This window comes from Hyaena hyaena, unplaced genomic scaffold, assembly GCF_003009895.1.
Source record: "Hyaena hyaena isolate Hyena2069 unplaced genomic scaffold, ASM300989v1 scaffold_1904, whole genome shotgun sequence".
Taxonomy (NCBI): Eukaryota; Metazoa; Chordata; class Mammalia; order Carnivora; family Hyaenidae; genus Hyaena; species Hyaena hyaena.
Genome location: NW_024082538.1, coordinates 13,908 through 29,522, shown reverse-complemented (window position 1 = coordinate 29,522; position 15,615 = coordinate 13,908). Strand labels below are relative to the sequence as shown.

Below are 15,615 nucleotides of genomic sequence, written 5' to 3'. Positions count from 1 at the left end.
ATGTTTTCATTTAAAAATACTTGTTTTATTAAGCTACCAGAGGAGAAGTGGGTGGGAGGATGGGTGATATAGGTGATGAGGACACTTGCTGTGATGAGCACTGGATGATCAAGTTCTCAGTCACTATATTGTACACTTGAAACTAATATCACCTGTATGTTAAATAACTAACTGGAATTTAAACAACTTAAAAAACTAGGGGAGGCATAAAATAAGTAAAATAAATAACATAAAATACATGTGTCACATAATCAGCAAAAGAAAATCTTAATCTGGGGGGGTCCCTGAGTGGCTCAGTCGGTAAAGCGTCCGACTTCGGCTCAGGTCATGATCTCACGGTTCATGGGTTTGAGCCCCACGTCGGGCTCTGTGCTAACAGCTAGCTCAGAGCCTGGGCCTGTTTCAGATTCTGTATCTCCCTCTCTCTCTGACCCTCCCCTGCTCGTGCTGTTTCTCTCTCTCTCTCTCTCAGAAGTAAATAAAACATTAAAAAAATTTTTTTTAAAATCTTAATCAGAAGTCCTTGTGGGAAAATACCTGAATATAATGACACTGGCCCACCATTTTTAGTAGAGCACATTTTTTTTTTTTTAAAGATTTTATTTCTAAGTAATCTTTACACCTATTGTTGGGCTCGAATTTGTAACCCCGAGATCAAGTCACATGCTTCACCGACTAACCCAGCCAGATGCCCCTGGAGCATGCAAACTTTTAAAATTATTTTGAGAAGTGGAAATGACAGTTAATAGTAATCCATCCACACTCTTCCTCAAGACTAACGTTTTTTAGATGACTGGTGGCACTGTTAGGTGGCATCAGAATACAGCTAATATGGCCTATGTAAAAACTGAACCTAAAAACCTTGGCCCAATTCAAATTACCTTTCTAAGCTGTCTTTTCTATATTTGGCTTTTAGGCCAGACACATGCAAAGCAGAATTAAAGTATTAAATAAAATATTAGCTTGTCTACATTTCATATTTTAAACTGTTATATTTTGGATACTCACAAATTTTATTTTGGTTTGCTGTTCAACCCTATGCAAAGTTTAATTCCAAAAAATATTCATTTTAAAGTAAATGTCAGATATACCTTAAGTACTTCCTCAGGAAAAAATCCTTGATTTCCCATGCATGTGCTGCTGCACATGTAAATACCAGATTTTTGACTGTTCAAGTATAGAAAACGTGTTGACTATTGGGATTAATCATATAAATCTAGCCTATTAGGTATGCCTTGGTTATGTGAGTTGAAAATCAATAAAAATGAAGGAAAAAACCTTTCCCATTATGTTACTCTTTTCCATTTTTACTTTTACTGATACCTGGCTGTCATTTATTTTTTAATTTAATCAGCCTTGTGCCAATACCTTATTTTTTAATGTTACCTTATTAACCACACTATTTAAAATGCAACCTGATCTTGGGGCACCTGGGTGGCTTAGCTCATTTGTTTGATATCTGCTCAGTTCATGATCCTAGGGTCGAGGGATCGAGCCCTGAATCAAGACACATGCTGTAGGGCCTGCTTAAGATTCTTTCACTCTGCCCTTCCCCTGCTCTCTAAAATAAAACTTGAGAGCGCCTGGGTGGCTCAGTCAGTTAAGTGTCCGACTTCGGCTCAGGTCATGATCTCACAGTTCATGGGTTCGAGCCCCGCGTCGGGCTCTGTGCTGACAGCTAGCTCAGAGCCTGGAGCCTGTTTAGGATTCTGTGTCTCCCTCTCTCTCTGACCCTCCCCTGCTCATGCTGTCTCTCTCTCTCTCAGAAGTAAATTAAAAACATTAAACATTTTAAAAATAATAATAAAAATAAAATAAAACTTGAAATTTTTAAAAAACAAATAAATGAATTGTGCCTGATCTCACCAAACAAAGCAAAACAAAAACAAAATAAAATTTAACCTGAATTTATTTAAGAACAGGCTTTCTCAAAGTGTTTATATTCTCTGGGGAAAGAAACAGCAGAGAGAAAAGTCTATGATAGTTAAATTAAGTTAAAAGCCTCCAAGAAATCATGTAGGAATAAATCCTAAATTTTTTTATATTTCCCAAACTGGTGGTATTTGAAAATGGAATGTTTTAATGTTTGAGAAATACATATATTTTTTGTGAAAATATACATATATATTCCAGATATGAAGTAAATCAGAGTGATTTTATAATTCAATGGCAAATATGAAAACAATCATTCCTTCATAGGAATCAGACTTTCTCTAACAGGATATGAGATGAGGTGTAAAGTGGCCATTGCCACTTTCCTTTACATTATATATAAGGAAAGAAGGAATGGGTCAGGAGCTGTTAATTATGATGTATGTCAACATTAGTTTTCTGGCTCACACCTTGGTAAGCTTACTTGATTTGCTTTACTTACTATAATTCCAAGAAAAAGAAGTAAAAAATGCTATACCAAAAAAGTATATCTGATCCAGTAACACTACACTGAAGTTTATCACATGATTACTATGGATCAAAATCTGACACACAAACTTTTGTTTTTGGTAAAATGTCTGTTTATAGGCAGCCTATGTTTTTACCAAAACCAGCCATAAAAAGGTAACTGACCTTATGAGTTCTCAAAAGTTCAAAACATAAGAGACAACTTTAAAAAGAAGTATTATGGCTAATAGTAAATGGGATTCTTCAATCAATAGTACTATTTGTTGTAGTGAGAGAAGACTGATTGTTCTGAAAAATCCCAACCCTCACAATACTCTGTTTTACATCCCCCCAGCTCCCCATACACACAAACATATAGACATATATATTATAAAACCTTGATCTCACAGTTAGGAAAAGCTAAACCTGAGGAAACAAATGGCATATGTCTAACAAATACAAAATTGGCATGTGTTAAGACTTCAAAAGAAATTATTCAAAAAGATTTCAGTTAAATAAATATCTTTAAATTGTAATGAGAACCAATGAAAACACAGCTTTAGTAGGTAACTGAGAATTATGGTAAATAGATCTTTTACTTCAGTACTTTTACTCTAAAATGTAGCCATAAGCAACTTATTGGGTAATGTAGATCCAGGAGGGCCAGGAGATCTACAGAAGCATTTTTTTTTTTAAGTTTGAATTTCAATGGTAATTCCAACTATTAAAACTTCAGTGACAATAAAAGAATCACTAGATATCCTATTACCTGAGTAATATAACCAAACACTGGAGTTGCAATAATGTCCATTATACTGGAACCAAGCTGAAACTGACAACCTTAAGTAAAAGTAGTAGTGTTCAGAACAGCCCATCAACATTCTCAGGAGTCCTTAGGTGTTCATAGCTGAGAGACATTGCCCTCAACCTTTTTAACTATGCTTTTAGCTATAAATGAAATTCATAACCCTTTGAAACGTCTAACTTCCATTACGTATCTAATTTTAATTACTGTATTGTTATTAGTTCCCCCTAAAAAAAAAACAAAACAAAAAAAAAAGGACCTCTTTATAAAAAAGTATCAAATTTATTTCAATATCTAGTTTCATTTTTAAATTAAAGCTGGTGGACAATTTACCAGAAGGGAGAAAAACAATAAGCTATTATATACTGACAGCAAATAAAATTACTGGACCATACATTTATAAAAACCATGTTTAATAGTAAAAAGTTCCAGTTATACTACTTAACTAAAGGAAAGATCCTTTAGCTCTTTATTTCTAATTTTAACACATTTCTCATTTTGACTTGTTCCTTTTTCACCTAATACTGGTATGATAAAATTTTTCCAAGTATTAAACCTTTCTTTGCCACTTATGATTTGTTACTTAATTATGATTTATAACTTAAGTATTACTTTTTAAGAATTCCTTAAAAGAAATTTGAAATTTTAATTTTCACCATGAACCTGTGTGATCAAAAAGTACAGAATATCACTACTAGATAAGTTAAAACAAAGAATGGAATAAAAACACAAAAATGTCATGTATATAATGAGCAAATTATCCAAGAAGACATTTTAACTACTTCACATTTCTACTTAGCATAAGAAAGAGTAAACTGGTTCCAAGGTAACACAAGGTTTGGCATTTTTATGCAACCTCTAAATCATGGTGTTATTCTACTCAACAAGACATATCTAAGAAAATGGCAGTGTTCATAAGTACAAAAATTGTTATATCTGGTAGGTGGTATTTTATATAGTCAATAAGAGAATTCTTTATAAAATTAGATTTTAAAAAATGCAGAATGTCTGATAATTATCTCAAAGGCTAAATAAAATGAAAAAAACTCAGAACACAAAAAGTCATTAGTTAATATTTGGCTTTGAGAAAGCCAGAAACGATTCTATTCCAAGAAATAAGCAATAATGATAAAAGATAAAATTAATATACTATATGTCTTTTAAGCCAAAGCACACTTTTCACCTCAGTACGGTTTTGATTTTTACATTCTTAACTCTTTTCATCCAGAACAGGACCCCATTCTAAGGCATTATTTGAATAGAATTCATAATGTATAGTCATTTCTCTCCACAGGATATTTTCATTTCAGTACAAATGCTGCAAAATGGCAAATGACTAAGTCACTTATAAAGAATTTATAGCATAATAAATGCCAATTTACAATAACTGTCAACAGACTTCTATACCAAAGCCTAAAAGTTGCAGCAGTAGAGGTCACAACTAACATGATCCTTCCATGTGCTCAGACTTCACTGACTACAAATTACTGTCATAAAAATCAGAAAAGAAACCTTAGTGGGTCCTTCCAAAGCTGCATAATTTTCCAAATGGTTTTCCTCTGGCTACAGAGCCTGTTCATTCCTTCAATCCTTTTTTAGTCGTTTAGCTTTTGCAATATTTTCTTGACGTTTTTGTTTCTTCTTTTGTTCCTTTTCCCTGGCTTCAATCATCTTGGCCAATTTCCAGGACAGTACGGCACTTGCCAGAAACAATGGAGTAAGGGCCAAAATAACCGTTGTAAGGAAGCCATATGGGTCCTTTGCAGCCCATTCCACAACGTACTCAGCCCAAGCCTTTATATCAAACATCTTGGTAGTGTCTTTGGAAAAGGGAGGAGAGAGGCAACAAGAGGAAAAAAAGACTATGTGGTTAATCAAATTTTGAAAAAGTTACATCAAACCATCAGTTAACTCAGAATTCCATTTTCACTCATCAGTTTCTTGTTTTTAAAAAGGATTAATTAGTACAATTTTAATAAGGTCTAATATCTCCAGTTAAGAAAAAAATAATTCAACTACGGCAACACTTAAAAAAGATGTAAAGGTATAGAAGATAAAAGTAAAAACCACATGGAGTCTGCCATAGGGACTTTGCAATCTTTATAGTCAAGACAAATTTTATTAGCAGCTGACTTTTTAAAGAATTTTGAGTTTTAAACACTCATTCCAGGAAACAGCTGAATCCTGTTTGTCTTTTATGGACAATGCCTTAGTACTATTATTTACTAATTAACAAAAGTATGAATCATCAAATCTGGTGTTTGAAAAGGACAAACCATGGAGTACATGAAATGCCTGGAGAAACAGAGGTAATGGACAGGTGTTTCCAGGATTGAAAAGGTTTGGGAGCCATGAAAATATATATTCATATGCAAAGAGATAGGAGCAAAAAACTGACATGCCCTCTTTTGGATCTGTGGACTCCTACTTGAGGACATAATTTAATAAATGAGAAAATTACCCATAACAGGTGCCATGCATTTTGTTCCATTTTGAGTTGGTATGGGAGGGCCATCTGATAAGGAAGGATGCTGTGGATCTGAGTGACACTTTCTATTTTGCCTCAGAGCTTTTCAACCTTTTGTTTGGGTCAACCTCTATTCAAAGGTGAGAATTAGAACAGTTGGATAGGAATGGCTGTATATACATCCACAATTTCAGTGGGATTTAAAAAGTCATCTACCTTATGCTTGAGTAGTTATTTCCAACTTTGTCCTGTGATTATTAGTGAGCCAATTACAATTTCAGATGACCCTTGCTTGTCTTCTTCTTTAGCTCTACCATACACTTGTGAGAGAAGATTTAAATTCTATATACTGGGTGGGTTGAGAAGAACAGATAAAAGAAAAAAAGTTTAAGTCACAACTTTCAGGATTTTAATACAATTGCAGATGAAGTTATTTCAAAATTCTACATATGCAATCTATAGATGACATATAAAATTGCCTGGCATATCAAAGACATTTAATATTTATTTCTTCCTAATGTGAAAAACGAAATCATTACTACAACTGCAAATGCTCTGTAAGAAAATCCTAATTACTGGAGTAATTACAAACTATTAGTAAATTACTTCAAAAATAAAATTATTTATAAAGCTAACTGGCATATTAAAAAAAATTAGAGCATATTCATTCCTAGGTCTTGAACTTCTTATACTAAAAATGTCATTCATTATTAGGGTTAGGTACATAATTACAAAATCAAACACCTCACTTTATTCTTTAACTTTTTTTTTTTTTTAGTCTATTATACAATTCGTGTTCTTTTCAGAAAACCGCAACAAACTATAATTCCCATCACCTCAAGAAAACTACCGCTGATTTTAATATCCTTTCACCGGTCTCTTCATATATTTTCAACAGATAGCACTAATTTAAGTGACTCTAGGAGTCTGTTAAATACTCTAGCTCCCGCCCCCTGCCCTTGAATTTGTAGGCCCCAACCCACATAAGAGGTCCATCTGTTTCTTCACCTTCTCCAGCACGGTAATGAATTAACTAAGGCAAGACTGGGTGATAAGCCAACTTTGCAAAAAACGAGGCACGCGGAAGTAAAGGGCATGCTCCGTGGCAAAGTTTTATCCTTAAATTAAGACGAAAAAGTTATTGTCCATAGGCCACACGGCTCCCGTGCACTTCAATTTCTGACCCAAACGCGCGCGCCTCCCATACTTGGAGGAATATATATACTCTTCTTCCTTCCGTAAGGACTCGACCGGGCTTGCTCTCCAAACCAGTGCTCCGCGGCTCCCGAAGCTGCAGTTGATGGTATTTCACAACATCAGCATGCCCCGTCAATCCTGGTTCCCCGCCTTGCTCCTTCGCTCCCCTACCTCACCAAGCTGCCGGCCTCAGGGGGCCACGTTCAATCTCCCCTCGGCCTCGGCGGGCACTGGCCCGGCGGGGCTCGGACAGCGGGCGGTCCCGGGGAATCCTGGCTCGGTCCCGCCACAGCTCGGTCCGCCAGCGCCGTGGCCGCCTCCTCTGGGCACGTGGGCAAAACAACCGCAGCGACTGCCAGGAACCCCCTTGCATCACGACCGGGACCTTGGGCTCGGACCCCTACTCCCAACTCACCTCCAGGCCGGAAGCAGAAAGGCGGAAGCCGCAGCTTTCTCGTCCCGCCCACAGGCCGTCCCCAGCCCTGAATGGGCCTGAGGAAGTCGAGGGGCCAGTTTCCGGCTGCGCCATTGTTGTGTGGGTCCCGGGACCTCGACTTCCAGGACTCGCGGGGGCGGAGGGGCGGGGTAGGGCGGCACCCGGCTTGCCGGCGAGCGGCAGGTGAGGCCGAGCGGGGTGTGTGGCGGCGCCCCGGCTGGCCTCTGGCGGGACCCCGAGGCCGGCGCTTCCTGCTGGGATGAAGGGGCGAGCGTGGAGTCCCGGGTGGACTCAGGCCTTGAGGAGCCGGCCCGGAACTCCGAGGGCCCTCTGCCTTTGCCCCTGATGTCAGCCAGGGCACAGCCCCCTCCTCTGCTGGAGCCAGACCGTTGATGGAGGGCCCTGGTGGGTGAGGTCTGTAACCCCTGGAAACAGACCCAAGAGCGGCGGCAAGAAAGGAGTTGGTCTCCACAAACCGCCCAAAGCCAAGGTGAGGGTCACACAGCGGCTTTTGAAGGATTCTGGCGAGTTTCTTCTCTTGGGTCACACCCTTCCCCCTCTCATCTTCTGGTTGGACAATAGTTAAAGCCTCACGTACTGGAGACAATGGAGCAGCTGGACCTTGGTGGTTCCACTAAAGCCTATTACTAAAGGAAGATGCAGCCATGTGTGTGAGCAGGGATTTTTGTTGTTCGTTTTTAATTTGAGAACTTAACTCATTTCACATACACACAAACCCACAAACACTCAAATGATCGATACTTGCCCAAAGTAAACTTGATAAACACACTGGGCATAGAGTTCCCACAGAGATATTTGTTCCTTCAGTACACAAATAAAGGGATTCAAAGTCAACAAGCAGAAAGAGTGAGTTTAATATTGTCTTCTAATCTACAGGAACTGAGAGATTAACTCTGGTTTGGTTGGTGACCAAATGTTGTGATTGCTTGCACTCAACGGCTCTGTTTGACTACCTCTGCGAATGTTGCAAGACCTCTTCACTTTTGTGTGCCAAATAAAGCAGGTTTTTATTCTCGAAAGACTATAGAATGTTCTCTTTGAGGAGCAAGCTGTGACATGTATAACTAGATATAACAACAGTATTATTTACCAGGGAACAGGCTTTTGGCAAATAATCTTGTGATCTGTAATACTGTTCGTTGGGCATATGTTAATGTTTGTATGTTGTATTAGCAGCAGTTGTTTTCTTACTCATCCTTGTTTGAAAACTTGGCCGACGGTTTCAAAGCTTGTGCTGCTTGGGCCTAGCCTGTACCTGTAGTAGCCAGAAAAAGCAGACTCAGTCACTGGATTCTGTATCCTCAACACTTTACTTGCCGGGGGTAACCATGTGATTTCTAAAAACTTGTTCAAATAGTCATTCCCGGATGGGGTCAGATTGTATTTTAACATCCTTCACTGCAGAGACCAAAGATGTGTGTGTTTTGTTTTAATCTTGGATACACAGTGTACCCAATTACTGCCTTCCCGGAAGTTTGCTCTGCTGCTTGTGTCCTAAAGCATAACAGTCTTGGGGTTGCAGGAAAAAGATGCGTAAGAAAGAAGCTTCCGTTCCCCTTTAGCTGTAGTGTAGACCTGCCTTCACAGCTTCCTACTGCTGATTTAGTTATCAGTTCCAGCACAGGATGTGAGCCTAGGAAAACCATAGGCATTGCCACAGCTGAGCTGCTTCCTTACTGCAGCCTGCATTGCCTTGATGAAAGGTGGCTCCTAGATTGGTTCAGATGCCGTGGACTATTTTCTTTAGTGAGGACTCAGCCTGTGAGTTCAGTTTCACAGGCCTTGTCTCTGCTGATCTTTATACACTGATAAGTCACTCTGAACCTGTTTCCTCTTCTTTACCTGGGGAATAGACTAGATTCTCCCTGGTGTTCTTTCAGCTTTAAAATTCTGTCACTTGGACTGGATTTGGCCATTTTTCTAACTTCCCGCTTCATAAGCAGCAGCAGAACAAAGAATCTAGTGGAAAGGTAGCCAATTTTCTTAAGATCTTACTTATTTGAAGAGATCCTCCATTGGATTTTTATTCTTTCTCCAATGTCTTTCAGAATGCCAACTTAGAATAACAAGGAAATAAGCTCTACCTGTATTTATTTTTAAGAAATCTTATTCATGCAACTTTAACCAAATTTTAAAAACCTTACACTATTAAGGAGGGTTTGTCTTTACATAATTCCTGTGTAGTGAATTACACCACCTTATCTATTCACACTATTTCTCTATTGCTGTTGTATTTTGAAAACGGAGAGTTAAAATTTTTTAACCATTTTTTTCCTCTTAAGGTAAGTCCTACTCCGTCATTTTAAAAAAATTTTTCTTTTGTATGGTATAAAATTGCATTTCATCTTGACTCATGTCAAAGTTGTGAATCAAAAAAAATTGTGAATGAGTAAAACCTGACTAAGATTCTGTTACAGTAATCTAGACTTGACTAAAGATCTTGAGAATATTCTTAACCTACTCAGCATTTTGTGCTTAATTGTCTTCACATATCTGACTTAATTTGATGAAATTGTTTTTTTCCCTAAATTTTATTTCATGAGTTCTTCCTCTCATTGAAACATAATTAGAATACAAAAATAGATGTCTTAATAGGCACACTTATGTGATTTAAAAAGTAATAATCAGGTATTAGTGGTATTTGCAAGATCATACTGAAGAAGAATGATTTCTTAAAAGCTATTTATTGAGTGCTTACTATGTACCAGGTGCTGGGCTAGGTGCTTCACATCTATTATCACTAATCCTGAGACTAAACAACCCCAAATGATAGTATTCTTATACCCATTTAACAGATAAGGAATCAGAGACTTAAAAAGTAGAGGAGGGTTCTAAACACATCTGGCTAGAATCCCAGCTCTTCTTTAATATCCAAAGACTTGTCAAAAAATGCTGATTTCATAAAATGAAAGTATGTTTTTTGAGTCTATAATTGTTAATTAACTGATAATCACAACTACAGTTTTTCCATACTTCAGAATTTCTTATTGCCCAGGTGGTGGCAGCATATCTCAAAGAGCTCGTGTGGTACAAAAGGCTCTCTTCCACTTGGGCAGTTGATTTGCCTCTTCATCTCACATACTTGATCTCTTTGAACCGCTACTTCTCTATTGGGTTTTCACTACTGTTAGACCAATCCCTCAGTAATTAACTCCATCTTCCATCTTCCCTTAAGCCTCAACTTCTAAATGAGTCCTACTCAGCCAGTTTGCTTTCAGCCTGTCTTAATTACAATGCATCACAAAATGTCTATTTTTTAGAATATCCATGTAGACCTAACAAGTAACACAAGGAGTTTTTTTCAAATATTGTTATTTTTCACCCATTGTTAAATGTAATTTGGAAGAAACACATACTAAAATAATGAGCTAATACTATAAAATACTTATTTAAATTAGAAGGCATGCTTTTTAAACTTATGGGATACACCAATTAAGGACATAATGAAAACCTTTTGAAAGATAGAATTAGCCTTCAAATTAAGAACAAGAGCATTCAGGAAAGAGTAGTGCAAGGTTATATAATTCAGAATAAATGTATATAAATATAGGGGCACCTGGGTGGCTCAGTCGGTTAAGCATCCAACTTCGGCTTGGGTCATGATCTCACAGTTCGTGGGTTTGAACCCCATATCGGGCTCTGTGCTGACAGCTAACTCAGAGCCTGGAGGCTGTTTCAGATTCTGTGTCTCCCTCTCTCTCTGACCCTCCCCTGCTCAGCTGTTTCTCTCTCTCTCTCCCTCTCCCTCCCTATCTCTCTCTCAGAAATGAATAAGACATTTTTAAAAATGTATATAAATATATACTAGAATAACTAGTTAAACCGATTTTGGCCAAAAATTGCTTGGAACATCATTCTCTTTGCAGGACAGATGCTACCTCATCACAAAAGCCCTCTTTACCTCTATCACTTAATTTTTTTTTTCATAGCACTCCAGCCTGACAACTTGTTTACTGGTTTGTCATCTGTTTTTCCCACTAGAAGGTAAGCTGTGTGGGCTCACTTACATTGGTACCTAGAATATTGTTTTGAATAATTGAGTCCAAGATACAGCATTGCTACTTACACATAAAGCTGTTTTGTTTTAATTTGTGGTTTGAACAAATCATGAAATAACCTAAATCCTGTGAATTTGTGAAGTTTGTATTAAAGGACCAAACGTTTGTGTGGATGACCCATTAAGAAGAGGCCTAAAGATTAGTAGATAAGGTGTTTGGAGAAAGGCTAAGTAATTGTGACTGTCTTGTTAATGAAAGAACACTAATTGCTTACTAATTTCCGAGTATGTAAAAATATGTATAAGGAACATAGCAGAACATCTTCATTGATGAGATAAAAGGAATTGGTCCTAGACTGTAGGTGCTAAGATAAGAAGAAGCTGGAATAGAGATCTATATAGAGATTGGAAAATAGGGCAAAAGTGTATATGCACACTAGATGCCCTCTGTAGATATTTTCCAGCTTCATTATTCCCAATGCAGATTGCAGGAGAAATACTTAGATTAAATAGCAGATACTTCTCTCATTGATTATTCCTTGCTGCCCATGGCCTCATGCATACATTTTAGAAACATTCATTGCATTTGGGCACAGTAGTCAGTACAGATAATTATATATTGCTGCTTTGGGTAGTTGATAGAATTTTTTTTAACATAATACTGAAAATTGGGGTTTCTGCTTTTTTAAGACTGAAACTGTTTACAGTTCTTTATCTTCAGAATGTACTATACATGCTCATGCAGCAAACGAATTCCTTATAGTTGGAGGGCATCCTTTTGGAAGCCTAAAATTTCCAGTAAGTCCTTCTGAAGCCTTGGGTTACAGTGCTGTTGAAATTGTCAGGAACTAAGCTTTTCTGCTGAATCTAGAGGTTTCAAATTTTAGGCCTGTCCCTAAATGAGGTAATTGTATTAGGCCTGTCAAGTTAATTTGTACTTTTTGCTGGGGTCTTCTAACCATTAAATAAGAGTTGCTGTCCCAGGTGGGAAAACTAATCCATGTGTAAGAAGCTTTCAGTGTAAAAATGATGTTTATGGCAAAACTAGCCCTTAGTAATACCACCTTTACTGGATAGAATTTTAATGAGAAACCTTCACCTTCACCTAAAGAAGCTTCTTGAAGTAACCATGTAAAACATTTTAACCATATCTGTTATATGATACTGTCAGAGACATTCTTCTCCATGTCATATAGTGCCCTTTACATAAAGTCCCATTTGAGATATTTTAGAATGTGATTCTAAAAAACTTTTGAAAGCCCCTTTTTGATAGTAAAAGGTTTGCCTCTTTTTGATTGGGTGTCACAAAGCTCAAGAACAAATTTGAAGTTAATCAATCATCTATCCTATAATTTAATATCTATCCCGACCTGCATACTTCCATTTCTTTTTAAATACATATTTTTCCTGGGACAAGTATTATTGTATATGTTAATGTAGTAAGGTAAGTCAAGTTCTTGGTGAACTAAGGGAGTATAGTTTGCCTTTTTATCAAGTGTTAGTAACTCAGACTTAACAAAGACTTTTGATACGTAACAAGTAGTTATTTGCTAGTAAAATTCTTTCGTTGATTCTAATTTTTATGTCTATTTTAAAATCTTAAAACCCTATCATTCAAAACTAGGGAACATAGGAAATCATTGTTTGGAATTGCATCCCAAAGTCTAATGCTAAGAGCTAGTTTGTGCCTTTAATAGCCCTCAGAGTATAGTGTGTATATTTGGAACCTAGTATAAAAAATAAACAAAATTTACTTGTGCCAGGCTATAAATATATATGGTTTATGTTCTCCAAACCATCACTTAGAGACTTCTCCTACTCCCAAATTCATAAATTGCTTTTGCTGAGTTTACAGTTTATGTTTTTAGGCTTTAAGTCAGGAAGCGAAACAGACTGAAATCTAAAAACTCCATTCTGATTCACATATGTATTATTGAAGGATAATAAATAGTAGTGGTTGTGTATGATGAGTTTCTAGAGGGTTTGAATTTGGAGTTTTTCTTAAGTTTTAGATTTGGCCTTGATCAACTGATTTTCTGTTCTCTGTAGTCAGATAATAGTAATACTAGCCATTATAAAGAAAGTTGTGCCTGGATGGCTCAGTCGGTTAAGCATCCGACTTTGGCTCAAGTCATGATCTCGCAGTTCATGAGTTGGAGCCATGTGTCAGAGTCTGTGCTGACAACGCCGAACCTGGAGCCTGCTTCGAATTTTGTGTCCCCTTCTCTCTCTGCCCCTCCTCTTATCACACTCTGTCTTTCTCTCAAAATAAGTAAACATTAAAAGAAATAAAAAAGATAAAAGAAGTTTGGACCAATGTTCTCTTGAGATTCTTTTTCTTTTCTTTTTTTTTTTTTTTTTTTTTTTTTTACAGATAGTTTNCCCCACACCCATGAGTCCTTAGTTTGTTCTCAGCATTCAGGAGTCTCTCATGGTTTGCCTCTCTCCCTTTCCCCCACCATTTCTCCCCTGCTTCTCCCCCATGGTCCTCTGTTAAGTTCCTCCCAATCCTCCTATACGTGCACACATATGATATTTGTCCTTTTCTGCCTGACTTATTTCACTTAGCATAACACCCTCAAGGTCCATCCATGTTGCTACCCATGGCTAGATTTCATTCTTTCTCATTGCCATGCAGTATTCCATTGTATAGATAAACCACATCTTCTTGATCCATTCGTCCGTTGATGTATACTTAGGCTCTTTCCATGTTTTAGCTATTGTGGAGAGTGCTGCTATGAACATTGGGGTACATGTGCTCCTATGCATCAGCGTCTCTGTATCCCTTGGGTAAATTCCTAGCAGTGCTATTGCTGGGTCAGGGGAGTTCTACTGTTAGTTTCCTGAGGAACCTCCACACTGTTTTCCAGAGGGGCTGTACCAGTTTACATTCCCACCACAGTGTAGGAGGGTGCCCGTTTCTTGAGATTCTTTTCATCTCTCAGTTTTAATATTCTATTGCAGGACTATCCTGCAGTTGTAGATTTGTATTATTAATGACTCTAGGTGTATAAGAATCTGATTTAGTCTCTAGTTCTATGTTCATAGTTGATTTCATGATGTGGAGCAAAAAATCATTTACTGTTTCTCTGCCTGGGTTCCCATGTTTATAAAACAGAACTAAGAACACTTGTTTTTTGCAACACTAACTAGTTAATGAATAATTGTGTGGTATCCTTTTTATAGAAGGTTATATTCTATAGAATTCATCTATGAATTGATTGTTAGGAGCTTACACAGATTCCCAGGGAATTATGTTATAAATAGGGGTTACGTTCTTCATTTACCTTGTAAATGCCTATTTGACACACAGTATAAGTGGAAAGAGTGCCTTTGCATAAAGAAGGTAGAACATAATTTTCAGTACAGCAATAAAGTAGTAAAAGTTAAATGAATTTTTGATTGCCTTGTACCACTGTAAGATCTCATACCAAGTGCTGGAAAATGGATTTATCTGAGTCCATTTTTCCCCCAGATTTTTACATTTTAGACAGTATGAATGATTTGTCAGCACTTTCTGACCATTGTACCATGTGTACAGGGTGATACATCTTACATCTCAGGAATCACTGTTGCAGCTCTTTTCAAGTCTCCTAACCTTTTTATACCATAGGAAACTAAAGCTACATATGCGTCTATAAATTATTCATGTGTGTATGCAGTGCATACAGAATATATTTGTATACATTAATCTGTGATGTGCCCCTCCCCCTGCTTTATTATCTGTATACTGAAGTACGAACTCTTTAGAGGAGCCCAGTGATCTTACCGATCTGTTCCAGCCTGCCATATAAATCTTCCAACATGATAGAGGACTGTTTATTTCAGACCTCTGCACTTCTAAGAGATACTTTCTTAGGGTACTGGTAGTAGTATAGAGTCTGGAACCAAACTACCTAATTTGAATTCCAGCTCTCCCTCTTGTTAAGATGAGGAGGCTACTATGAGAATGCACCTCATAGACCCCCACTGCAAGGAGTTCAACTGACCAAGGATTCCAGCTGCTGTGCTCTGAAATCCATCACTGTGTTTGTGCCAAGACCTTCCTTCTTTTACAGCTCAGGGACTGAGCATGGCAGAGATACTAAGGCCCATTTTTGGGAGACACAGACTCCTCTGATGGCCACTAGGGACACAAGGACTCCCCCATCGCTTTGCCAAGCCTTCTTTAGACAACATGGCCCTCTAGAATACTTCCACTCAGTCTTCCTTCCTCTCTCTTTTACTTAGGATCAGACCTGCATCATGATGTGGCACTTCATCCAGTCTTCCTGGCTCCCTCCTCCCAATTATCTTTCAGAGATATTTCCCCT

The 15,615-nt window shown here is 37.7% G+C and overlaps 1 protein-coding gene across 5 annotated transcripts; it reads right to left on the bottom strand.

Annotated features, from left to right (window-relative positions):
• Positions 1-4,701: 4,701 nt before the first annotated feature.
• On the bottom strand, positions 4,702-7,326 carry SMIM15 (small integral membrane protein 15). Of its 5 annotated transcripts, none has more exons than XM_039225102.1 (3): positions 7,264-7,326; positions 5,868-6,000; positions 4,702-5,004 (listed from the first exon to the last, which is right to left on the bottom strand). In XM_039225102.1, the coding sequence occupies exon 3, from the start codon at positions 4,991-4,993 to the stop codon at positions 4,769-4,771; it is 225 nt and encodes a 74-aa protein (XP_039081033.1). In that variant the 5' UTR covers positions 4,994-5,004; positions 5,868-6,000; positions 7,264-7,326; the 3' UTR covers positions 4,702-4,768. The 5 variants fall into 5 exon arrangements, with proteins under 5 accessions (XP_039081033.1, XP_039081028.1, XP_039081029.1 ...); XM_039225097.1 differs by lacking the exon at positions 7,264-7,326 and adding an exon at positions 6,635-7,257; XM_039225098.1 differs by lacking the exon at positions 7,264-7,326 and adding an exon at positions 6,660-7,257.
• Between the last annotated feature and the right edge of the window lie 8,289 nt (positions 7,327-15,615).